Consider the following 25,496-nt stretch of genomic DNA (forward strand, 5'->3'; position numbering starts at 1 on the left):
AAATGATCCATAGACCTAGGGGCATGACGATATTAAAAAACCAAGACTATCTAGTACTACCTCCGTTCCATTTTATTTGTCTGATTCGGTTAACGAGACTTGACTGATGTTATTTTTAATTCAATTTTTTATAATATTAAGTTTAGTATTAGTATATAAAATTTATATATTTAGAAACTACATCAAAAGTACTATTAAACAAAAAAATTTTAATTTAAAAATAATTAAAAATTACTAAAGAAAATAAGCAATTAAGAAAGAGTTGGTTTGACCAATGAATAGTAAATAGGACAGGTAAAATGGAACAGAGGGAGTAACAAATTAACACAGTTCCTAATAACTTAACTTGCATGGGATAAATTCACATTATTTATGATTAGTTATTCGATAAATTAGGTTATAATAATTTTGTGCAGATTTATCCCTACAAAAAAAATCGCAATTTGGCGAATCAGTCAAATTCCGTCGCGAAACAGGTTTTACGTCACCATATTTTGAAGTCAAAATAGAAAACAATTGCGACGGAATAAATTCCATCGTTAATTTCGTCGCAATATTTATTCATTTTCAAATAATTTGCTTCCTTTTGCAACGGAAAAAATTTCGTCGTCATTTCGCCATAGAAATTATATCCGTCGCCACTTTGCAACGAAACTCAAATCCGTCGCAAATTCGATCACTAGTTTTTCGCCGTGAAGATTTTGCGGTTTTTTATTTTCAATTGCCAAAATTCGCAATAGAATTATTTTCCGTCGCTAATTTGCAACGGAAGTTTGCAAATTTTTTCCGTCGCAAATTGCAATTTTTCTTGTAGTGATCATATTAGGTAATGTAATTCTAGGCGACATCAAAGTATTGCACAATCAAAGTTAGAAACCTCTTATTACTAGGCCACCTCTTCTTTTAAACACTTTTATCCCAAGTGTAGGCAACTAATAATAAAAATATGGAATGGATGAAACGATGAAAGATATAAATACCCTGTAGAATTTACAAGTCTACTATACAGGTAGAATTTAAAACCTAAATGGATACTACAACCGTTACACTAACCACCCATGGTGATAGCACTTATGAACACAAACCCTTTCGTAGCTTATGGCAAGACAAGACATTGACTCCTTGTCGCATGTATCCCTTGGGCACCATCATCCCTGATGCCACTTCTATTGATAAATAAGAGGTCTCCTAGTGTGGCGCATTTACTCTTTGTGCTTTAGTATGTTGAAAAAATATGTATAAACAAATATTACAGTCAATAGTTCTAAAAAAAAATCTCCATATATTTTCATCAGAGTTTTTAATCATTGGTAAGTTTTGAATTCATGGTTGCAGTAGGCGCTAGGCGCTAGTCGGGCGGTAGACTAGCGCCTAGCGCCTAAACGATCTAGGCGGCGACCTATAAAAACAAAAAATTAATTCATGTGTGTGGGTGTATGTCATATATTATATTATATATATCTCTTACTTCTCTTACTTATATAAATAAATAAATTTAAATATATATAAATATAATAATAAAATTAATAAGACCGACTCACTCGAGTTAACTCGGCCAAATTCAGCCTAGTCGGTCACCAACTCGGCCCAATCGACCGAGTTAAGTGCTAGGCGGCCTCCTAGGCGGCCGGCCAACTAGGCGGACGCCTAAAAAGCAATTCGCCTTGGTCTAGGAGCGCCTAGACGGGGATTTTTGCAACTGTGATTTTGATAGACGTCAGTCATATTTTTGACATTTAAAAATAATTGTAAAATTAAAAGGCATATCCGGTCGGCGAGCAAATATACGGGTCTAGAAGCCCCATCGAGTCATCGACTGTGGTTGCATCAGTCACTTTAGGGCGGGAGCGAAACGTCTTCTTCTTCCTCCTCTTCTTACACACGCAAAGCTCCTTCTTCACCTTTCTCTTTCATTTCCTGCATTCGCCACAGGTAACTTCCCAAAATTGATTAACGTATTTATATGTGTACATCTATATCTGTAATTCTGTATGTATATCCGCAACCGTTTCTAATTCCTCGCTGTTTGATTTCAGAAAGAATTAAAGAGCATCGTTTTATGCCTAGTCTCTTTTTGTTTGGAATATTGAAAGTGTTTTTCACATTTTCCTTAGTTTTTTGTAGGATTGATTTTTAGGTGCGAGAGGGAAAGGATGGGGTACATAGGGGCGCATGGAATAGCGGCGCTGCATAGATACAAGTACAGCGGAGTAGATCACTCTTATTTAGCCAAATATGTGTTGCAGCCCTTCTGGAGTCGCTGTGTTAATTTCTTCCCTCTTTGGATGCCGTAAGCATATATTTGTTTTTATTTATTTTTTATTAATTGTAATGCTGTTTTTCCATTTTAGACATACAATTCTGAATTTTTTGTTTTTGTTTTTTTAGTGGAACCATGGATTTGATTCCTTCAGAACTGACAGTATATGGTTCTGTACTTCTGTAGACTTGGAGTATCTTAGCATTTAGTTGAAGATTATCGAATTGAAGTAACAGAATCTAATTGTGTGGAATTCCCATGAAAGTAAATATAGTGGATATTGGATAAGCTAATTTGAGAATAACTTGTATTGAACATGTACTTGGTAAGAAAATGGTTAATATACATATTATTGGCTTGAATCCCACTAGTGCAGATGACAGTTCAAGTGGTTTAGTCTGTGCTAGATTAACAGGTTCTTCATTTTAGTTCTTAAAATTACTTGTTAGGTTTGGGATACAATTACTTATTTGAACTTTTGCTTATGAAGCTTTCTGGCGGCAAGCTCTTCACTGTAATCAATACAAAGTTTTGCGTCTGAAATGGTTTTAACTGTATTTGCTTTTAATAAATTTTGTCAGATGTTTTATGCTAATTCTTGCCATTTTTCTCTAAATTGTTAGCTAATTGTTCTTTTATCTCTTGTGCATGTGCTGGATATGTTAACTAGGCCAAATATGGTAAATATACTCTATAATCAATCTTGTCTTGGATCAAAATAAATGCTGATTGTTACCTGATGCATTAACCTATTCTTTTTTTCAGATTACCCTTACTGGATTTATGTTTTTGGTCACATCTGCTTTGCTTGGATATGTAAGTTGGACTCTCTCCCTCACTTCTTATCTGTCTCTCTCTGTACTACCACCCCCCTTGGCAAAAGAAAAATAATAATAATAATAATAAACCTCCCTCTACATACTCTACATATACAATATGCTTACAATCATACATCACATATTCTCCCCTAGCTATAGTATCTGCTTTATTTATTAATGTTGTTTGCTATCGTTGGTAAGCTGGTTTTACTGTGTTTTTTGGTCTTCTGCATTTTGGCTATATCTTCTTGGTCAGAGTATCAGGTGTTCAAAGTCACTTTTATAGGATGAAGTGCCTAACACATTAGTCCTTTGAATTTTAATGTCTCATGTATTATATGTTTGTAATGGATGGGTGAAAACTGTAAAGTCAAGGTAAGTGAGGCTTACTGACAGGGATACTCATAGTAACACATTGTGGCAGACCCTTGCTGTGCATGAAGTAATATTACTATTTTGAATATTGAACTACAATGTCATGGTTACAATGTTATATAAGCCTGAGTTGATACATCAGTAGGATATATAATCTATTGTTTTGTATTGTGACATTATTTGGATTGTAGTATTGCACTGGTTTAAACTTGGTAATCAGTACTTCCTATGCACATTATGATCTAATGTCATTTGTCTAGAATACTCTATTTTATGGTTTGGATTGGATATCTAACTACCATAGGGTTCAGCAAGTTATTCCTTACTTTTGCTAATTATTACAATCATATATTTATGACTATCTGTTTTCTAGGCTATGAATTATAGAATTTTAATAATATATACTTTTGGAATTTTTCTATTATACAGTTTATTTTATGTTTTTCCTAGAAACAAAACATTTCTTTGTTACTTTTCTATTTTTGCAACTTACTGAGTTCTTTGTCCCAGATATATTCCCCTCAATTGGATTCGCCACCTCCAAGATGGGTTCATTTTGCACACGGCTTGCTTCTCTTCCTTTACCAGGTTCACTTATTTTCTGTGTACAATTCACATGGAAACATATATATACATGCTTATGATTATCCATTGTGGTTCTTTTAAATAATTACCACCTTGGAGATATGGATTTTGTTTTGTTTGTTTGGTTTTTTTTTTTTTGTTTTATTTTATTTTTTTTATTTGGTACTCTGTACTTCTGTAAGCTGCACCTTATTAGCATTTGGTTGTTTACATGACTATTTCAGTTTATCATCCAAAGCTGTTTTATGTTCCTCAGTTTTTATGGATACAGCTAGATAAATGAGTATTTTTAATCTAGACACATAACCTGATTTATATAGAGAATGGTAACGTTTGAGTTCCACCATTTCACTTGTATGAATACTCTAAGTCACTGCACTAATTTGTATTTTTTGTTAAGCAAAGAGTCTTATTAAAAATTATCAAGTTGGTATGACCCAAAGTTAGATCACCAAATTGTATGATCTTTACAATTGTCTTATGGTTGATATATGCTCAAGAAGGCAATTTCCTTTGGATTGTTTATGCTTTCCAACAAAGTTTCCTCCCTATTTATCAAATGCTAGTTCTGACTCTACTAATCTACTAAAATGCACATTAGACATTTGATGCCGTAGATGGAAAACAAGCTAGACGAACAAATTCTTCCAGTCCATTAGGGGAGCTTTTTGATCATGGTAATACTCTTTCACTATTTTTTGTGTCATCATTTTATTCATTTAAAAAAAAAAAAATATTTTCTGTGTACTTCCTGTGTTACTATTTGAGTGCTGACTAACTACACTTTTGATAAATGACATTAATTCCACAAACTATCCAGGATGTGATGCACTTGCATGTACGGTATGTATGGTTTTCTACTTTTCATATGGTTTCCATGGTGAATGTGATGCCTTATAGATTCTATATTCTTGTGTTCGTCAGTTTGAAGCATTGGCCTTTGGCAGCACTGCTATGTGTGGACCTGCTACTTTCTGGTTCTGGTTTATATCAGCTGTTACATTCTACTGTGCAACCTGGGAGCAGTGAGTTTCAATTGATATTTGATTTGTTACAATATTACATTACTGTTGCCTTTTTATCGAAGTTTACTGATTAGCTATGGCTGATTGTAAATTAGAATTTTCCAGAGGCCTCTGTTTGGTATCTGATTGTAAATTAGAATTTTCCAGAGGCCTCTGTTTGGTATCTTTAATTTTCCTGTATGCATGTGGAGGCCTCTGTTTGGTATCTTTAATTTTCCTGTATGCATGTGGATATATCAATTGATATTTGATTTGCTACAATATTACATTACTGTTGCCTTTTTATCGAAGTTTACTGATTAGCTATGGCTGATTGTAAATTAGAATTTTCCAGAGGCCTCTGTTTGGTATCTTTAATTTTCCTGTATGCATGTGGATATATCAATTGATATTTGATTTGCTACAATATTACATTACTGTTGCCTTGTTATCGAAGTTTACTGATTAGCTATGGCTGATTGTAAATTAGAATTTTCCAGAGGCCTCTGTTTGGTATCTTTAATTTTCCTGTATGCATGTGGATATATCAATTGATATTTGATTTGCTACAATATTACATTACTGTTGCCTTGTTATCGAAGTTTACTGATTAGCTATGGCTGATTGTAAATTAGAATTTTCCAGAGGCCTCTGTTTGGTATCTTTAATTTTCCTGTATGCATGTGGATATATCAATTGATATTTGATTTGCTACAATATTACATTACTGTTGCCTTGTTATCGAAGTTTACTGATTAGCTATGGCTGATTGTAAATTAGAATTTTCCAGAGGCCTCTGTTTGGTATCTTTAATTTTCCTGTATGCATGTGGATATATCAATTGATATTTGATTTGCTACAATATTACATTACTGTTGCCTTGTTATCGAAGTTTACTGATTAGCTATGGCTGATTGTAAATTAGAATTTTCCAGAGGCCTCTGTTTGGTATCTTTAATTTTCCTGTATGCATGTGGATATATCAATTGATATTTGATTTGCTACAATATTACATTACTGTTGCCTTGTTATCGAAGTTTACTGATTAGCTATGGCTGATTGTAAATTAGAATTTTCCAGAGGCCTCTGTTTGGTATCTTTAATTTTCCTGTATGCATGTGGATATATCAATTGATATTTGATTTGCTACAATATTACATTACTGTTGCCTTGTTATCGAAGTTTACTGATTAGCTATGGCTGATTGTAAATTAGAATTTTCCAGAGGCCTCTGTTTGGTATCTTTAATTTTCCTGTATGCATGTGGATATATCAATTGATATTTGATTTGCTACAATATTACATTACTGTTGCCTTGTTATCGAAGTTTACTGATTAGCTATGGCTGATTGTAAATTAGAATTTTCCAGAGGCCTCTGTTTGGTATCTTTAATTTTCCTGTATGCATGTGGATATATCAATTGATATTTGATTTGCTACAATATTACATTACTGTTGCCTTTTTATCGAAGTTTACTGATTAGCTATGGCTGATTGTAAATTAGAATTTTCCAGAGGCCTCTGTTTGGTATCTTTAATTTTCCTGTATGCATGTGATATATGCATTTTTATTATTTTCATAAATATGGACCGAGTACAAAATTACCAGTATATATTGCTTTGAATACTAGAACATTAAACTCTGCCCAGTTAAGAAGACACTAAATCCTTCTTCTTGCAGTTATTTCACCAACACTCTAATTCTTCCAGCAATAAATGGTCCTACAGAGGGTCTCATGCTGATATATTTTGCCCATTTCTTTACTGCTTTAGTTGGTATTTTCACTTATCAAACCCTCCTACCTCAGTAGTTTAGTATTTGTTTCCCATGTTCTCATCTAGTTCTGCCATTTAATTAGCTTGAGACTTCCTTCAGGTGCCGAGTGGTGGGCTCAACCGTTTGGGAAGTCCCTGCCAGTTTTTAGTTGGGTTCCATTTATAGATGGTGAGATATGCATACCTTGAATGATTTGAGTTTGAAAGCAAATTCTAGCATCTTTTGTATTAAAGAAAATGGTACTTTGTATATTGTGTTATCCTTACTCCTTAGCGGTTCTTATTTCTTGTTGACTTCAATTTCCCTTTTTATTTTATTTTTCTCTCGTTCTGTCATATTCTTGTGCTCCATACTCCATAGGAACTTTGTTGTTTTGTATATCATATTGTGTAGGATATACCATATAAATGCTCGGAAATAGATGGGCTGCTTTATCTTTTTGTTTATTTTTACATTTCAGAAATCTCAACAGTTAGAGCTGTGCTGCTTCTGATGATAGTCTTTGGTGTTATACCAACAGTATCATTCAAGTAAGTGCTTCTAATGGCTCAAGGATAATTTTAGTTGTCCATCCTAATTGATTCTTACATTACTTTAACAGTTTTAAGCATTTGAAATAGTTCATATTTTAAGCTGATATGTTAGTTCTATGTAGTATTACATATTAGCCAGTATGAATGCTCTTTAAGTTGGTTCTATAATTTTCAGTGTGCAAAATGTGTACAAGGTTGTCACTGCCAAAAAGGGAAGTATGCTGCTAGCACTGGCCATGGTATGCGTGTAAATAAATCACTGAAAAACAATATTTTTCCCTCCCCCTTTTGTATATCTTCCAGCCATTGACAGATGTATTGCACCAATGACTTTGACAGCTTTATCCATTTGTCGTGCTGTTGGGAGGAGTACTTCTCTGGTAGTCTTTTTGCCTTTTGATTGCCTTTACTCACTAAATTTTGAAGGATTTTGCTTCAATATTTATTTTTACCTGTTATGCAGGGAATATATTTCTCCATATGGTTTGATGGGGAACTATCCACATTTGTTCATTGTGGGAACTGGGCTTGCATTTGGATTTCTTGTGGTAATTTGTTGGTTCATGCTCTTGGTTCCTTGCTTGAATATTGTGGTTTTATGGACTGAAATTGTTTTGTTTTATGTGAATTAAGAGGCAACTGAAAAAATGGTCTATTAATGAGATCTTTTATCAAGAAATAGTAAAGATTGACTCAGACCCCATTATCGTGGTTCATATACATTTTCTATGCTACTTCCTGTTTCTATTGAATGCCATGCTTTGTTGTACTCTGCATTATGTGTTTCTGAAGAGGATTGTTCTGCAGGGAAGGATGATTCTGTCTCACTTGTGTGATGAACCCAAGGGCCTGAAAACTAGCATGTGCATGGTAACTTTACTTTTCTGGTTAATAAACTACTGTAAATCATGTTGCAACTGAACTTGACTTGTGAACCTAAAGATAATCTATATATATACTGATTTGAAGCAGATAATTTTTGTTTTTATGCAGACCAATCATTTTTAATATTATCCACAATGTATTCATTATTGATATTCTTGGTATCAATATGGTATGGACATTGAGAATTATTTTTCTGAGTTCAATTGAATTTTACTATTGTTAGCTTTAATTGCTCAGGCTGAATCTATCTGGATAAAATGTTGTTTCATCTGCATATTGATGACTGAATGAAAAAGAGTTAATTTTCTTCACTGAAATTTCTGTATTATAGTTTCTTATTTATACTTAAACCTTAAGAACCGTTTTCCTGTTGCAGTCTTTGCTATATCTGCCTTTTGCCATAGCTAATGCACTCACTGCTAGACTTAATGATGGGTAAGTGGAACACAAATCCTGCTTCTTGAATATCAATTTTATTCATTTTTGAATGTCCTGTACTCCTTTTATTGTAATGTGTTTGTGTTTTTATTTGTGGCAGTATTCCTTTAGTTGATGAGTTCTGGATTCTCCTTGGGTTTTGTGTGTACTCAGGTACTTCATTCTCTTATGTGCTCAACTGCTCATGATCTGTTTCACATGGGTAGACTGTGCTTTCCTGTTTGCTGTAATTTATTCCTATTGTACTTAAACGACACTTTGAACAGATAGACAATTGATGTACAATTTTAAGGTTGCAATTACTGGGGGCTTAATGTATATTATTTGACTTATTATCCAAATAATACTTCTAACACCTAGATTTTGTTTTATTTTTTTTTCCCTTTTGGTCCTGCTTGCATTTATGTGTTAACGATTATTCTGTCTCCTGACATTGTGGATGAACACCGTTGTCTTCGATTATTTTCAGTGTCACTCTATTTGCATTTTGCAACATCAGTCATTCATGAGATAACCGCAGCACTGGGAATTTCCTGTTTCAGGTAAGTGAATTTGATTAGTTCTTTCTTTAACTAATAAAAATTTGGTAATTTAACGTTTGTTAGTTTTCGTTACAGCTATTGGTCTTTGATGAAATTTTGAAGAATTTCTAGTCTCATGAAATTCATCCCCGGATGTGTGTTAAACTAAGATTTTGCTAATGCATCCTCTTTGAATGGCAGGATAACACGAAAGGAGGCTTGAGCGTAATTTTATTCAGCCGCTATCTCTTTAGGGTATGCTCAGGTTGTTTTGTGGATGAGCTAAAGTATGGCTATGGTTTTATATGCTGAATCTGCAATTGCTTTTCATGCCATTGCTTTGGAGCTTGGGATCACGAAAATGGGGCTTTGAAGCCTTTTAGATATATATAGTATTGAAAAATTTTAATAGGGTAATGAGCTTAGTTTTTATTGGCAGTTCCATAAGAATTTTAAAGGAATCCCTTGTACTGATTCTATCTTTTAATTAATGATTTTATGAAAATGCTAATTGGAGAAGGTTTTGTGAGTGAGTGGAATGAAAGCTGAGTAGTAGTAGTAATCTTTGACTATAGACGAAATCAATTGTTGTTTTTTGTTTAATTTTATTTTATAAATCCTCTCTTCCATATTCTCTTTCTTAGTCATTCTTGAAAAACTAGGAAAATTCTCAACTATTGTTGCTCTAAAATTTTACCCTTTCAAAGTGGCATGACACAAGTCATGTCACTATTTATTATGTCACTATTTATTAATTAATTTTTTAAGTATGACGCATATAATTAAAAGAGAAAATTTGTATAAAGTAATAATTAATGAAATGAGTCTATAATATGTGTATAACTAATGAAATAAAATTGTTACTTCTGTCCTATTTTATGTGTTTGATTCGGTTAACGAAGTTATTTTTAATTCAATTTTTTATAATGTTAAATTTAATATTAATATACAAAGTTTACATATTTAGAAATTACACTAAAAGTATTATTATACACAAAAAATTAAATTTAAAAATAAGTAAAAAAATAATAAAGAAAAATAAACAAAGAAGAAAGAGTTGGTTTGATAGTATGACAGATAAAATGGAACGGATGGAGTATTTTTTAATTAATTAATTTTTAATTTAATAATATGCAATATGCTAATTCAACTTTTCAAAAATCAATATTAATCAATCAAATTAAAAATTAGAAATAAAATGGAATTGAATATAGTATTAAAAAGTGGGAATATAATGATTGCGGAGGAGGATCCTTTATTTCTTGAGCTACTAATCAAGTAAAGTGCACATTTGACCTCCCTTTCTACAACCAATGGATTATCACATAGATGCTTGCCACATAAAAGGCTTTTAAGGTGATTTTAATTTTAATACTAATAATAATAAATAAATATGAAATATATTGAAATCTTGTTTGGTTGGATGTAGTTGCAATTCAATTACAACATAATTTTTTGACCACTCAAATTGCCATGTTTAACGGGGGAATTGCAATTTCACTACATTGTTTCTTTATAATTTAATTATTAAAAGTGTCATTTCCCATTTCCAAAAGTATATATTAGAGCAATATGGACCTATGGTAGCTTGGGTTAATCAAACTTCATAATTTTTGCTGCATATATATAAACAGGGAATAACTAATATTGATGTTTTGAAACTTAATTTCCCTTACTTGATTAACAATAATTGGTTGTTGGAATTTGTATGATATGAACATGATATTGGAGGATTATGAAAATGGGTTAAATGGTATGATATATTGATTATATTCTCTCCCACCTAATGGGGTTAGATCACTTATATAAAAAAAAGAGAATTGATTAAGTACTTTTTTTTTTTTTAAAGCAAAAATTAAAGCTATTATTAATCTGTAAGTAACGAACGAATACAAATCGGGAGGTTCAAAATCCTAGAAATGAGAATCTGAGAGGCTACAGCTCTGGCCGATTAAGTGCACTTTTTTTTTTTTTTTTTTTGAGTTCTACTGACTCGGTTACAATGTAGTATACACCGGGTACCGCTTGACCACAAGGCCTTTGGCAAGTGCACTTTTAGTTCATAAGAAATGTAGAAAAGGTCAAAGTAAAATAAAATTGGGGTGAGCTAATATCATGATTAATTATATATTGAGGAGGCTATTTGAAAATCAAAATTGCTGTTAATTATATAATGAACTAAAATCGTCATTTTTTTCTCATGATAATGAACATTATTGCATATCTTTTAGGTGAAAGAAAATCAAATATTCACTAGATTATGCCATGTTGGTAATTAGTGCTCGTTTCAATTTAGTTCTCTCAACTATAGCGGTAAGCACCTTGTTCTCAGATGGCAGAGTAGCGACTCTCTTATATGGGAGGTCATGAGTTCGGAGGGCCTCAGTGGAGGTGATACTGACTCTTTGTGCTCCAATAGGTTGAGAAAGTATGTTTGAACAGATACTACAACTACAATCTAATAGAGTTTTAGTTGTATTAAAAAAAAACTATAGCTTTATTTTCTCATATTTAATTCTTGAATGTAAAATAACATTTTACTTTTAGTCTAAAATATTTTTTGATGTGGTAAATTTCACCAAGTATCCATACTTGTACTAGTATTTAGTCGGTAAGTGTATTGAAATACGATCATATATCTTTTAGTAAATGATGTGGGGCTCGAGAGAGAGACAAATGTGGTCAGAGGTTCCTGAGCTGGTAGCAATAGTATGAAAATTGTCAAAAGGTCCCTTAATCATGTGTCTCACGGGGTATTTATAGGGAGTTCTAACGAACACATGCCGAGAGGTCGGCATGCGTGCCACGTTCCCTACATGCACTAGGTAGCCCAGTCGGCTAAGGAGGGACGAACACATGTGAGAATGTACCTGTCCAATTAATAGATTGTTGGGGTTAGTATAGGCGTGAAGCACCTGTGGGCGATCCTCAGTTGAGCATTCAGGTCGAGACTGACCTTCGAAAAATGTGGGAAGCGGCTCATTAAGCCTTAGCATCGATAATCCTTTCAAACCGGGTCAGTCAAGTGCGCTTTCTGGTCGGTCCAAGTCAGGAAATCTCCTGGATCTTGAGACGACTCGTATCTAATTAGGCTCTGGTATGGAATCGTATGTAGCTCAAGATATATTTCCTCACTTTTAATTACAGACATAAAACAGAGTAAAATTTGGTGAAAATTTTCATAACGTGAAATTATTCAAAATTAAAAGTGAATTATTTTAAACATACAAATTTAAACCAAGAATATAATTAAAAATATAAAAATTATTGCAGTGGAGTAAAGGTAAAATAAACTTTTTAATTTGCCGACAAAAGCTGTGGAAAATCTATGAGGACCTAAAAAAAAGTGGTGAAACTGTTTTTAATAGTGAATTTTATATGACAGTTCTTCAGAAGCTGCAATTTTGGTCTCCCCAGAGGAATATGAAGGGTCATACTCAGGTCTTACAACATCAAAAATTTTGAATGAGTAAATTATAGTCTGATTGAGTAACTCATTAAATGAGAAAATTAATTAAAGTCATTTATAAAGACGGTGAAACTCGATCTTATACTATAATTGTCCAAATTTAATCATACATCTTTATCGATAATATGCTACTTAAGAATCAACTGAGCTAACATATATAGTGCCCCTTACAGCTCTCTTATACCATTTTAATATATATATATATATATATATATATATATAGTTTAAGGATCAAATGAGGACTTTTAGTTAGGTGAGGAGCCTGTGAACTTATCTGATCCTTTGATTTAAATAATTTAATGGTTGTGATTAATTATATGCAATAGATTTAATTTTTCGCCCTCAGTTTGTTGTGCATTCGTTCTTAGTTTTTTGTGCATTTGGTCTCAGTTTGTTGTGCATCCGGTCTCAGTTTATTGTGCATTCATAGCCGTTAGATTAGTCCACAGGATCCTTACCTAATTATAAGTTCTCACCTGATCAGGAGCATATATATATATATATATATATAACAATAGATATAAAATTTAAAATTAGAATTAAAACCAAAAAGAGTGATGAAGTAGCAATTGCAATTGAAGAACAATCTAAGAACATACATGCACGAGGCATTCTGAGCATCACACGAACAACATTTTTGATAGCATAATAACTTTGATGTGACCCATGCTTTTGTAGCACTCTCTTCTTGAAAACATATTTAACTACTAACCAAATTTCAAAAGGAAAAAAATAAAAAATAAAATGTTCAACATTATACAGAGTATGTGGTGACCATGAAAAGACAGACAAATTAAAGCAGCCCAACATGCATGTTGATATTGTACGGTAGACTTGTCCACTTGTTAAACAAAGTGTAGCTACTTCCCTTAATTCTACTTAATCATCATCATCACTATCATAGAAGTTTTGTGATCTAGTCAAATATATTGTAGAATTTAATAAAATAAAATTTCAATATTTCCCACAAATAAACCATATGCACACAAAAACGATTAGATCAATTTTGTTTTTAATGATTCAAAAAGTTTTTTTTGACAAAACATGCATCACAATTAAAGATTTGGAAATGACACATGTTTGATACACCCATGCATATTGAAAAATCTCCTCATTAAGAACTTATTCATTGTATCAATGTATCATCCTTAATTGTGTCACACACAAAAATTTGAAATCTTTTGTTTATTATCATACCTCAAACCCGACCTTTAATAATAAATTTTTACGTGTATCTTTTTTTTTTAATCTATTTTTTATATATAGAAAATTAGATCAATTCTATTTTCAACAGTACACTTTCCATTTTCATGTAGATTGTCTTACCAAAAGCCAAAGATCCATGATAGAACTAACCCAACAAACCATCATACACTTCACTCTAATTTTGTGATTTGATATCAAAATTTCAAATATCTTAATTTTAAGAGGGACGATTTGGTAGTTAAGAAAATTCTAACTTTCTTGAAGATTTAAAAGGTGAAAAATTTATTCTCATGTTTGATGGAATCTTTAATTTAACTTAGGAAAGTTCAGGTCAACTATTAATCAAATTTCATGATGTCAAGAAAAGTAAATGTTACATAAGGGGGTAGGATTCTTTTTCCCAGTGACTAGAAATCTACTGAATTTGTTTAAGTACATATTTATCCTTTTTGGCGTCAGATAAAAAATCTCTTAAAAATATAAGAAATTTGTTTCTCGTACCATTAATTACATCCAAGTAGGTAGTTAATATCATTGACTAGCTTTCTATATTAAATATAATCCTTAATATATAACAATGCACGTCTCTTCTTTTAAAAATTCATTATTATATTGTTTTTAAATTTCATTACTATATATGATTCATAATCTGATTTGTAAATTACTATGACCCTGTTTGATAAAATAGTTAGCTATTTGACTTGGTTAAAAAAATCAATATAAGTGTTTGGTTAATCAATTTTTTGTAATTTCAAAATGCTAAAATTCAAAAAGTTGTTCAATTAACTTTTTGAAAAAAGAAATTATATCAAACAGCTATCAACTATCAGCTTACAACTAATTTATCAAATATTTTTCTACAATCAACTATCTAGTTATACCATCTAAGTTAGCTAACAGTCATTTACCAAAAGGATCTATAACCATGCATATTATAACTGCATTATGTATGCATATATCTGTCTTTTTTAATGCATCAGATTTTTTGTGAGAGAATTTAACAAAGAAAGGAGTAAGTGATGCACCCATATATGCATGAAGTCAAAGCTAAGGGGGAAGAGATGGAAGGATGAAAGGGAATAAAACATAATGATTAGAACACAGTTTGGAAAGTTTAAGAATGGTAGATTGCTGAAAACAATTGGCTTAGGCATGAATGAAGAATGCAAAGGGCGTGCTCGGCGCGTGCGCCCTTCCCCATCATGCCCTACACACACACACACATATATAGTATAACTTAAGCATTAAGGAATAGCAGGACTAGTGGAGGTGGACTGGTGGTACCGTGGTACTACCATTGCTGCAACGCCAGGCGTGCACCCACTTATTCACTCATAATTTATTGCTAATTAATTAAATATTTACGAGTTCGAGTAATTTATTAGAACATACATAGTAGTGATTTTTATTTAATCTTTTGCAGAAAAAATTTAATTTGGTGTAAAAGTAACTGGTGTGCGATGAAATTTTTTGAGAAAGTTTACTCGAACAAAAATTTTGTCTGAAATTATTTTTTTTAAAAAAAAAAGAAGATTGCAGGCGCTCACTGTCTACCTCAATAGGCGCGTATTCCATACGCCCGCCAGCCACTATAAAGTTTTCAACGGTCAAAATTTTTTTTTCTCTTTTATTTTTATCTCTTTTACATTGCACTTAAAAAATGGTGCAAAATTTCTAACTGATATGATGCTCATATAGATTTTTTATTGATAAATTTGATTTTTCTTATAATGAAATACATAATTAGTAATGATGTGAAAGGAAATATCTCTATGATATTGTGAATGCTCGTAGACTCTTTGCATGCACTTAGAGAGTAAATTTTGAATTGGGTATCTTAGTCTATTTGAATTGATATAAGTAGCTGGTTCCTTCATTTTGAAAATATTATCTCATTTGACTAGGCACAAGAGTTATGAGATTATATTTAATGTGTTAATTGAGTGATATGTTTTCGTTAATGTATTAATTTGTTGATAGTATACACTTGTGACAAATTTGATAGTATATAATCATTTGTGTGGGAGTTTTTGTAATTGACTATAATTACTTGTTAATGGTATAAAGGTTGTGGTTGCATTTATGTATTAATAGAAAATTATGATAATATTGTTGTATTGATGTGAAACATGATTCTCTAAGGTATCACTTGTACATACACTAGGGAGAAAAATAGAAGATTAATAATAATATTTTATAAGATAAATCACCATTTTAATATTGATGGAATAATGGTGTCTAGTTCAACTCATTTGACCCAAGTTATTGAGTATTATTTAAAAAGTTAAATTCCATACATATATTGGAGTTCATAGTCATACATAGGGGATATAAGATATCAATGAAACTTGATAGTGTATTTTACATAGGTTGCAAAGGCTTATCTTAGAAATACATTAGGATAGTCTCGATTAGCAGCAAAGTAAACTCTCACTGATTGGCCAATAGCTTGAGGGAACGAAGTTCTAGGGAGACAGGGACGAGACTTCACCTAGTGATCTCTTTCTGTGGAAATGCTTCAAATATCATATTATCTAATTAACATTTCATATCCATCATCGACATGCCTCATCTAGTTGAGGCAACTCGCAAGAGACAAAGACTACTAATATCATATAATATCATAAGAAAGTCAATTCTAAAGAAAAGTCATTTTTTGGTGCTTCGTTCAGTGGTAAGTGATTGATGCAAGTAAAATCGAACTACATTGGGCTTGATTCCGACAACGAAGCTAGGCTATGTAGGTAAGTCTCATCTCCCTAATCAACCAATTCAAGATCATATTGACCCCAAACCGTAGTCTACATTCCTATCACCCTTCTAAGAATGTACTCACACATGCATCCTAAGGAATGAAATGACAAGGAATTCAACAATAAAAGCACAAGTGCATCATAAACACAAAACAACAAGGCAATTTCATCAAAACACGATACAATAGTGCAAGTGTGCAGGAAATGTAAAAGAAAGGAAACTTATCTATGAAAATATTGAATATAATGGAAATTCTTTAAATCTTGGATCTAAATGTGCAATAATAGAAAGTAAATCTTGGAATTGTAAAGTGTAATTAACAAGTATTGAAAGCTAAAAGTATTTGAAATTCAAAAAGGGAAAAAGAGCTCCACAACTAGTTTAAGGAGAAATCTAGAAAGAATAAAAGTCCCTTTGAAATTTTAAACTCCCCCTTTTATAGTTTCCATATTTCCTTGCTTACGAGGACAATTATGTGCGTAATGAGCCTCGTAACAGCAAGTCCATGATTCTGATGATGACTACTACACGAGCTATGACGAGCGTAATGCTATTTGTAATTGCAGAATCAAGTTTCTAATGATCTTTGATACAAAGCCTCCCTATGCACGTAACTCCATCCGTAGTAGCATATTTGATCGACTTTCTGATGCTTCTTGCTATGAGCCAAGCTACAAGCGTAATTGCGCTCCTAACAGCAGAATTGTATTTCTGATCATGAATGCTACGAATCGAATTACGTGCGTAATAGAGCTCGTAATAGCAGACTATAAGTTTTATTACAACTTTCGCTCCTTTTTAATTTGTCCAATTCATCCTTGCTTTAGTTCAATTTTCGTACAAAATATAAAAGTGCCTCAAAATAATCCTTAAACACAATTCATCACAATTCAAGACATTTCAACCACTAAATGAACAAATTCAATCCCAAAATTGTTACAAAAGACCCTAAAAATAAGTAAAATTTGACACTCATCAAACTCTAAACAACCACTCCATTGCCTCGAGTAGTAAATATGTTGTATGCTATTAAGTATGTTCTCCTTATGTTCTTTGGGAGAAGAGTAGTAAATATGTTCTCCTTATAATATTGTATGCTATTTATTACTTAACAACCAGCTCTCGTGCTTCCCGGACCGAACGCGGGTGGACTCGAACCGTTAAACAGACGGAGAAAGACTCAGTGAATTTAGCAAAAAAAAAGTGCTTTTTTTTTTAGTAGTATTGACTCTGTTACAATGTAGTATCTGTTCATAACTACTTTCTCACCAATATTGCCTCCACTGAAACTCAAACCCACCCCCTATGTGAGGGTGCAACCGGGTAGCACTAGACCATAAGGTCTTTGGCTATAAATATAAATAGTGAGTATTAGGACTAACTATGCCGTTTTTTTTTCCTTTTCTTTTTGCTCTTCCTCCCCCGCACAAGGTCTCCTCTAAGGAGCAATTCAGGGCCGGCTTTTTAATTTGCATGATCCTGTGCTGGCAAGTGAGTGAGGCCCTATCAAAGTATAAATAAATTGCGAATTGTAGAAAAAGTTGCAAAGAGAAAAATGTAAAAAAGATGAAACAAATTCAAACTTTATTTACTATGAACAAAATTTTAAACATAATGCAAACTACAAATATTTTATTTAAAAAAAGCTATCCTTCTAGCATTATTTGACGCAAATACACATACTAACTATTGGACCCAGGGCTGGACTAGGGGCCCCCAAAATTTTGGGGCCCTGTGCTGTTGCCCATCTTGCACGCCCTAAAATCCGGCCCTGGAGCAATTCAATTCCCATATACGGTTCCCTAACAAGCCACTATGTACGCACGAATCCTACAAAATAGTAGAATCTCTTTTAGTTCAACTTAACCTAAAAAGAGTCAGTAAATTTTCGAAATTTCCTCACCCACAAGGCTCCCACACCTCAATCCGACTATCGATAGGTAAATAATGGTGCCTGGTGGCTGGTGCCCACAAAGACACCACTACGTTGAGTGAATTCTCATACGGCGATTGTCAAAGACTCGATCATGTATCCTTACCCACAATTTACCACTCATGAATCAATTGAACTGTCCGTGCAAGTCGAGTGGACTACACCCGTCAAATATATTAATACTTTCATAAATTATAACTTTATGATCATCAAACTAGTTTTTGTATTATTTATCAAACTCATACGAAAATGCCAATAATAATTGTTACACCGTACGTAGTACTTGTTGAATGTCTTGAATCTTGATCGGCAGTAGATCTTCGATATCTCTATATTCAGACAATGGAGGCCAAAACAACAACATTTGCATGACATCAATCAAAATCCTCGATCAAACATTAATTTCACGAACAGAAGTGCAGAAAATTGTGGCCCTTTCAAATCAATTCTTTTATGGTTCACAGATCAACAAGTGATTTAATTTTGAGTCAGATTTTCCAAAGGGAAGAGACATACATAACAAGTTCTCTGCGACACGTTAAAGAAAGCTTCTATCTAATGTCTTTTTCTTGCTACGAAAGTGATGTGTGCATTACAGCATTAGTCAACCCTAGGCTTTGGCCCATATAACATATATGGTCACAAATTAATAGCAAACCCACATTTTATTTTCGTACACAACTGCAAACATGTCAAATATTGACAATTTTTACCGTGCCAAATTGCCAATGTCTTTTTTATATCTTTTTACCAAATTTTAAAAATATTAAGAATTAACATGTGTTTGATTTGAACAAAATTTTTAAACTTTAATTGGAACTACAATACTACACATCTAATTATAATTTGGACCACACTTGTGTGAGACCATCTCACGGATCCTCATCCGTGAGACAGGTCTGGTCGGGTCGGCTCAATATAGGTGTGTGAATAGGCCAGACCTCTTGTATGGGCCTATGTCCGGGCCTAATTAAAGCCTCGTTAGGCTTAGCTCGTTTAGTAAAAAGGTCAGGTTTGAGCCAATTTTAAAAGCCTATTAAACTAAACAGGTCAGACTTATATATATCAGGCTCGGCCTATAGACCTGGCATTTAAGCATTGTACTTATCATCAATAGATATATTTTCTACCGTATACCTCATTAAAATTTGTGTTTTAATTTATATTAAATATTACATTATTATGAAACATATAGGTCCTTGTATATCTCAGAAACATAATTTCCCATTTGTTATGTTTACTGAAGTGCAGATTTAATTACTAGATTACTACAAGGGGAATTGGATGCATGTCTATGACATGTTCTTGTCCTTTTTTTTTCTTTTTTTTTAATACCTTTTTTTCCTTTTTTGCTTTTACTTTCTCTTTGTGTTTTTGAATTCAAAGAATCCGTTTGATTCGAATAAGGCAGAACTCTAAGGCTTTAACTATTGGGGATCGTAATGGCTTAACAGTAGAGTTTTCATTCAATTAATTTGATTGAAAGCCGAATTGAATTAATGAAATTTACAAAATGTTTTAACTGTTAGAAATTTTAGCAAAAATGACATTGTAAATTATTATTTTATATAAAAAATTTTGTCGAGTTTACTCTCAATTTAGGTAGAGTCAAATTGGATTCAAGTTTTTTCTAAGTGAAACAAAGAAATTGATATATTGTACGCTCAAAATGAATATTGAGTGAATGATAAAATGATTCTCAAAGTATACTCATTTGAGTTGGAAAATTGGTTATGGGAAAGGCTTGGAATAAACCTTTATCCCACATTTATATAACTCCCCTTTTTAGAGGAGCTAGAATTATATAACATAAATATTCTCTTTCACCCGCGTGAGTGCAAATCACAAAATGAGCATGAGAATGCCTGACTCGTGTGCACACATGACTTGAGTACATGAATGTCACCCGAAAATTGATAGCACATACGGGTTAAGTTATGCCATCTATTTGAATAAATTTTCAAACTAAATAGGGTTGCTTCTCGGCCACTTGAGACCAAGAAGCAACTTCTCGACACAATCCAAGAATGACTTCTTGGTTCAGTTGCTTCCGAGAAGTGGATTTTTACTTCTCGGGCGTACCATTTGGGTGCACCTCTTGGTGTAACAGATATGGAAAGAGTTAATTATGACTAGTTTAAGAATTAACTGCACTTAATTCCATAATCGCACACCATATTAATGTTATGATTTCAATAATCTCCTATAAGTACTATAGTGTTCGCATGCTGAAAACTACTTTTCTATTCCGAAACGTTGTCCCTACACTCAAAACTTATGCCCAAACGTTCCTTAAAATTTCTTGTGCTCTACCTGTCATTCTTGTTTCCCAAGAGTACTATATTATTGTAAATTCATTTTATCATGTGAGACTAACACTACAATAATGTTCCTAACACCATCAGAGGGTTGTGAATTGGTTGTAAGGAAAGTGTGTCTTATACATGACTTGGATTTTTTTTTGTATCGCTGATTTTTTGGGATTATTTCTAAGAAATATTATAAATCCCACTATTTTATTATTTTATTAAGTTATTATATATTCTTAAAATCGATATAATTGAATAAGTCGATGGATTTCACTAACATCAATGTTGACGGTGAAAATGTGAATGTTGCTTGTGGTGCATATTCGAGTGTCGACACACCAGTAAAAGGTTGCAACGTTGGAAATGATATTTCCATCAACATTGCAAATTCACAAGATGGTGTTTTGGTGAACGTTGATTCACGAATCGATACACTAGTGAATGTTGGCACTCAACATGTGCTCATTATGATATCAAGTGGATTGGTTAAAAGGCACGTACCCATAGTGAAACATTCACTATGATTTCAGGTGTTGGCAATAGCGTCAACAATTATTCTGAAAAAAAAAAGTGTTCTTAGGAAAAAAAAATCAAGCATTTACTCTTGAAAGCGATGAGATGATTGTCTTCTCAACAAGAGTTAAGAACTTTTTAGTCATTTGGATTGAGAATTTTCGCTTTCCAAAATGAGGCTAAATTAAAGAGTCTCAAAATTAATCTTTGAATTTAAATTTGAACACTTGAGTTACTAGCATTGACCTATAATTGAATTCATCCTTAATCCAAGGGAGCCTTAGCTTGAAGCAAGGCTAATCAATTGGAGCATTCAAGGGTTGGGGCAGCTTGCTTTGCCCAAGATGTGAGGAACTAGAGTGTTCTCTTCGCATAGATATTTAAAATCAATCTCAACTCAGTGAAATTATCTTGCATAAAGTTTTGTAAATTTTAAATTAAGTCATGAACATTAATATAAGAAAGAAAAATAAGATTGATGTCTTGAGAATCATAAGACTTTTAAATACTTTTCTCTTCAAAAATTTCAATCTTCTTGTTGTTGTTTCCAAAAGGACTCTGCTGAACATGAAAGCTAGACATTTGTTTACTATGTACAAGAAATCTCAGAGTTTTTCCTTAGTGAGACTCGATCCCATATCATTATTCTCAAACTTTATATATGTGACTAAGGCCTTCTCCAAAAGAAGATTTTGGTGGGATTTTGCAGTACTTAAAATTAATGCATGGTGTTTTAACAATTGGGAGAAGGTAATTTTGGGCTGTTTCTTTCTCCTGCAAGCATTGGATTTTATGCTGACATGGTGGGCCCCATTGTGAGAGGAGAACTGCACCTCACAATCCGTGAGCGCAGTTAGTGCACGCACCCGCCTAGGCGTGTAAATAACCTTTTTTTTTTTCTTTTTTTAAGTTTTGTTTTATTTTTTCCTTTTATTTTTTTTTCCTCCATTCCATTTTCTCTTTCCTAATCACTCTTACAAAAACTCTTCAAAATCCACACCAAAATTACAACTATTGTGGAAGGCCCGATTGAGCTGTTGGGACTTAGAAATTTTGATGTTTTAAAAACGGACGGCGGCAAAACCTTAAAAAATGACCAATAGTGGGACCAAATGAAAAATAAAAATGTCAGCCAGACACGTGCCAAAGATGTATAGTGAGAAGGACACAAGATCTCTTATGAATCATGATGACTGCCCCCTGCCAAAGACCTGGACAAATGGGACTCTGCTTATTCTACCTCATGCTTACTCATTTCTTACTTCTTCTTTTTTTTCTTCTAAAAAAAAACCCATTTAAAAAAATTATTATTAGTATGAATGAGAATAATGAAAAAGAAAAAAAAAGAAGAAAAATACATAATTGTGATCTTGTCCAACAACAAAAGTATGAGAAGTAAAAGAAAGAAAATCTTGAAAAGTTAAGCATGCATGACATATTGATAGATTGATTGATGCTTTCAATCCTACATATCTATGACTTTTGTGCTACTATTCTTTTAACAATAGGGGACCAGAAAATAGACAATTATATTGTTGCACTACTTAATTATTTTAAATTATTGTTTTTTAAAAGACATTTAATTTTAAAAATTTGAGACAATATTAAAGAAAATACACAAATAAAGAATATATCTCTCATTTGACATTTAAATAATAAATCTTATATATAAAATGGAACATAAGAGCAATCTCAATAATGAAGGATTTTAACTGGTTTTTTACCGTGCCAACAAGGAAAGAGAAAATGAGATTGAAGAGAAAAAAAGAAAAAGAAAAGGAAAGGAAAAAACCGATGTGTTTATGCGCCCAGATGCCATGCCGGGGGCAGGTAATGCCCTTCACGTGGTAAACCACGTCTCTTCATCTCTCCACTCTGCGCCATGGACTCCACAAAAACACATTCATTTGCAAGAGAAAAATACTCAAAAATCACCATCATATTTGTTCAAAAACAACACATATGATTTTTTCTTCCTAAAAAACTGAGCAAAAATTCCTATTGGGGTTGCTCTAAGGATATTAAGGAATATAATTTTAGTTGATTTTGATATGAAAGTTATTATTTTTAATTTGATACAATGAACATAGAAGGAATTTTTAACATATGTTTACTTTCCTAACAAAATAAATGTATTTTGGTTATATCAAACTCTTTTTTTAAAAGTTGAATTACTCCAATTTCATTCCTTAGACCCTAATGACTAATTTCATTTTTGATATATGAGATTTCTCAGTTTACGCTAGATTAATCTTAAATCTTCATAACCTACGCCCAAGAGCGCTATAGGAGATAAATTGTTAGAGCATCCACATCAGTGAATTACTCACGATTTTTAAGAACAAAATGCCATCTTAGAGGAGAGAAGTGAGAAAATCATCTTGCAAGTGAAGAGTTTATTACGGATTTTATACCACATGTGACAGCCATGCGTGTAACCAGATAGTTTTCACCCTATCTGTACATTTTGTGTATACAAATTTCTTCATCACATCTGTAATGCCTCTAATTTAATATTGTACTTTAACATTTTGTTAGATATCATTAATTGAATCAGACACATAAAATGAGAATTACGGGAGAATGGTAGAGGGGTAGAAGTGGTGGGACTTAAGCAAGAATTAGAAGACAGGTTGTTCCATTCCTTCACTCAATTTCTAAATGTCTTCTTCCCCACACAATGATACCTGCAGACACAGACACACACTCTTCTCCTCTCTTTTCAATCACCACTGTTTCTTCACTACAAAGCGTAAAGTTAACGTCTCCCTACCCTTAACCCTTAACCCTAACCCTAAAAAACTCCCACAAATAAAAAAAAAAGTCACTACTAGCTCCGTTCATTTCTTCATTTCCCCTTTTTTCTTTCCTCTCCTGCTCTGATAAATTAAAGAAGAAAGCTCTGTTTTTTCTGGGGGATTCAACAGCCCAGCCAGCAATGAGAGACAGGGGAAAAGCTGTGGAGATTGGGGGAAATAACTTCACAGATTTCACTGAAATGCCGTGCAAGAAACACCCGTCTTGCTCCTCCGTCGGAATCTGCCCTCAGTGCCTCAAAGACAGGCTCGTGAAGCTGGTTTGCTCCGAGTGCGGGGAACAGCGCCTCTCGTCGTGTTCTTGCTCTGATATTTCCTCTTCCAGGATCTCGTTCTTGATCGAGAACGAGAAGGGCGCGGATCAGGGGCCGCCGCCGCCGCCGCCGCGGCGGCGGAGGGAGAAGACGGCGGCGGCGGAGGAGGTGATTGTGCTGCGGCGGAGCAGCAGCAGCTGCGTGGAGATCAAGAAGAGCAGCAATGGATTCTGGAAGATCAAGCGGCTGTTCGCAAGAGGGACAAGCAAGAGGGAAAAGAGCTATTCCGATGAGGTAGAAGAGGAGGAAGACGACGACGATCACGATCACGCCCACCAGGTGTTCGACGAAATGCGTGTGTCAAGATCTCGCTCTCTGTGCAGCTTCCGAGACGAAGGCTCCGATCAGTACCGATTCTCCAGCGCCAAGATTTCAGATGTCACCGGCGGAGTTCTGTTCGACGGCGAGGAGCCAAGGAAAAGCGGATTCCGAGGCGGCGGCGGAGGAGAAAAGGCCAATTTCCCATTCCCAAGAAGCGTATTCCCTGTAAAAGAGAGCGATTTCAGCGCCATGGATGAATCGGCCTTCATTGACATAAAACTCGACCTTTCTTCCTCTCTTAGGCTCAGCAATGCATCAGATCATGACTCCTCTTCTGCAATTTCACTCTCCACCATGAAACCATCTGGGAATGGAATGCTATTCGGTTCTTGTAGAATCACAGGGAATGGGAATGGGAATGAATTTGATAAGGGAATGAAGAGGAGTGGGAAAGGAAACAGAGTGTGGAAATGGATATCCAGGCAAAGCTCTGGGAGAAGAAGTGCAAGTAAAAAAGATGATAAATATTATTAATTTCTTCAAAATCAAAATCTTGAGAACAAGAAAAAAAAACAAACCATTATCAACAACAATGTTTCCATCATCCATCTGTTTCTCTCTTATGTTTCTTTGATTAATTAGTAGTTTTAGAAAGTCTTCAAGTGAATACAAAAAAGCCTTGTAGTGGTGACAAAGTAAATAGAAATATGCTTCTTTCTTCCAAA

General features: G+C 33.5%; 2 protein-coding genes across 3 annotated transcripts; both read left to right on the top strand.

Moving 5' to 3' along the window:
* Nucleotides 1-1,784: 1,784 nt before the first annotated feature.
* LOC116004694 (choline/ethanolaminephosphotransferase 1-like) lies at nt 1,785-9,777 on the top strand. 2 transcript variants are annotated; one of them, XM_031244850.1, is made up of 19 exons: nt 1,785-1,932; nt 2,115-2,290; nt 2,931-2,940; nt 3,026-3,076; nt 3,964-4,041; nt 4,640-4,715; nt 4,859-4,881; nt 4,963-5,063; nt 6,724-6,818; nt 6,919-6,987; nt 7,280-7,349; nt 7,528-7,591; nt 7,692-7,732; nt 7,816-7,900; nt 8,160-8,222; nt 8,614-8,672; nt 8,776-8,828; nt 9,145-9,217; nt 9,398-9,777. In XM_031244850.1, exons 2-19 carry the CDS (start codon nt 2,154-2,156, stop codon nt 9,417-9,419), a joined length of 1,170 nt encoding a protein of 389 aa, XP_031100710.1. In that variant the 5' UTR covers nt 1,785-1,932; nt 2,115-2,153; the 3' UTR covers nt 9,420-9,777. The 2 variants fall into 2 exon arrangements, with proteins under 2 accessions (XP_031100710.1, XP_031100709.1); XM_031244849.1 differs by having other exon boundaries at nt 1,791-1,932; nt 2,125-2,290.
* Nucleotides 9,778-24,045: 14,268 nt separating this feature from the next.
* Nucleotides 24,046-25,496, top strand: LOC116004220. The gene has a single exon (XM_031244180.1). The coding sequence runs from the start codon at nt 24,319-24,321 to the stop codon at nt 25,303-25,305; it is 987 nt and encodes a 328-aa protein (XP_031100040.1). The 5' UTR covers nt 24,046-24,318; the 3' UTR covers nt 25,306-25,496.

This window comes from Ipomoea triloba, chromosome 14 (assembly GCF_003576645.1).
Source record: "Ipomoea triloba cultivar NCNSP0323 chromosome 14, ASM357664v1".
NCBI classification, from domain to species: domain Eukaryota; kingdom Viridiplantae; phylum Streptophyta; class Magnoliopsida; order Solanales; family Convolvulaceae; genus Ipomoea; species Ipomoea triloba.

Coding starts and splice junctions, on each gene's coding strand:
- LOC116004694 (XM_031244850.1), top strand. CDS start 2,154: ATGGGGTACATAGGGGCGCATGGAATAGCGGCGCTGCATAGATACAAG. Junction 6,988..7,279: donor TTGGGTTCCATTTATAGATG/GTGAGATATGCA, acceptor TTTACATTTCAG/AAATCTCAACAGTTAGAGCT. Junction 8,673..8,775: donor ACTGCTAGACTTAATGATGG/GTAAGTGGAACA, acceptor TATTTGTGGCAG/TATTCCTTTAGTTGATGAGT.
- LOC116004220 (XM_031244180.1), top strand. CDS start 24,319: ATGAGAGACAGGGGAAAAGCTGTGGAGATTGGGGGAAATAACTTCACA.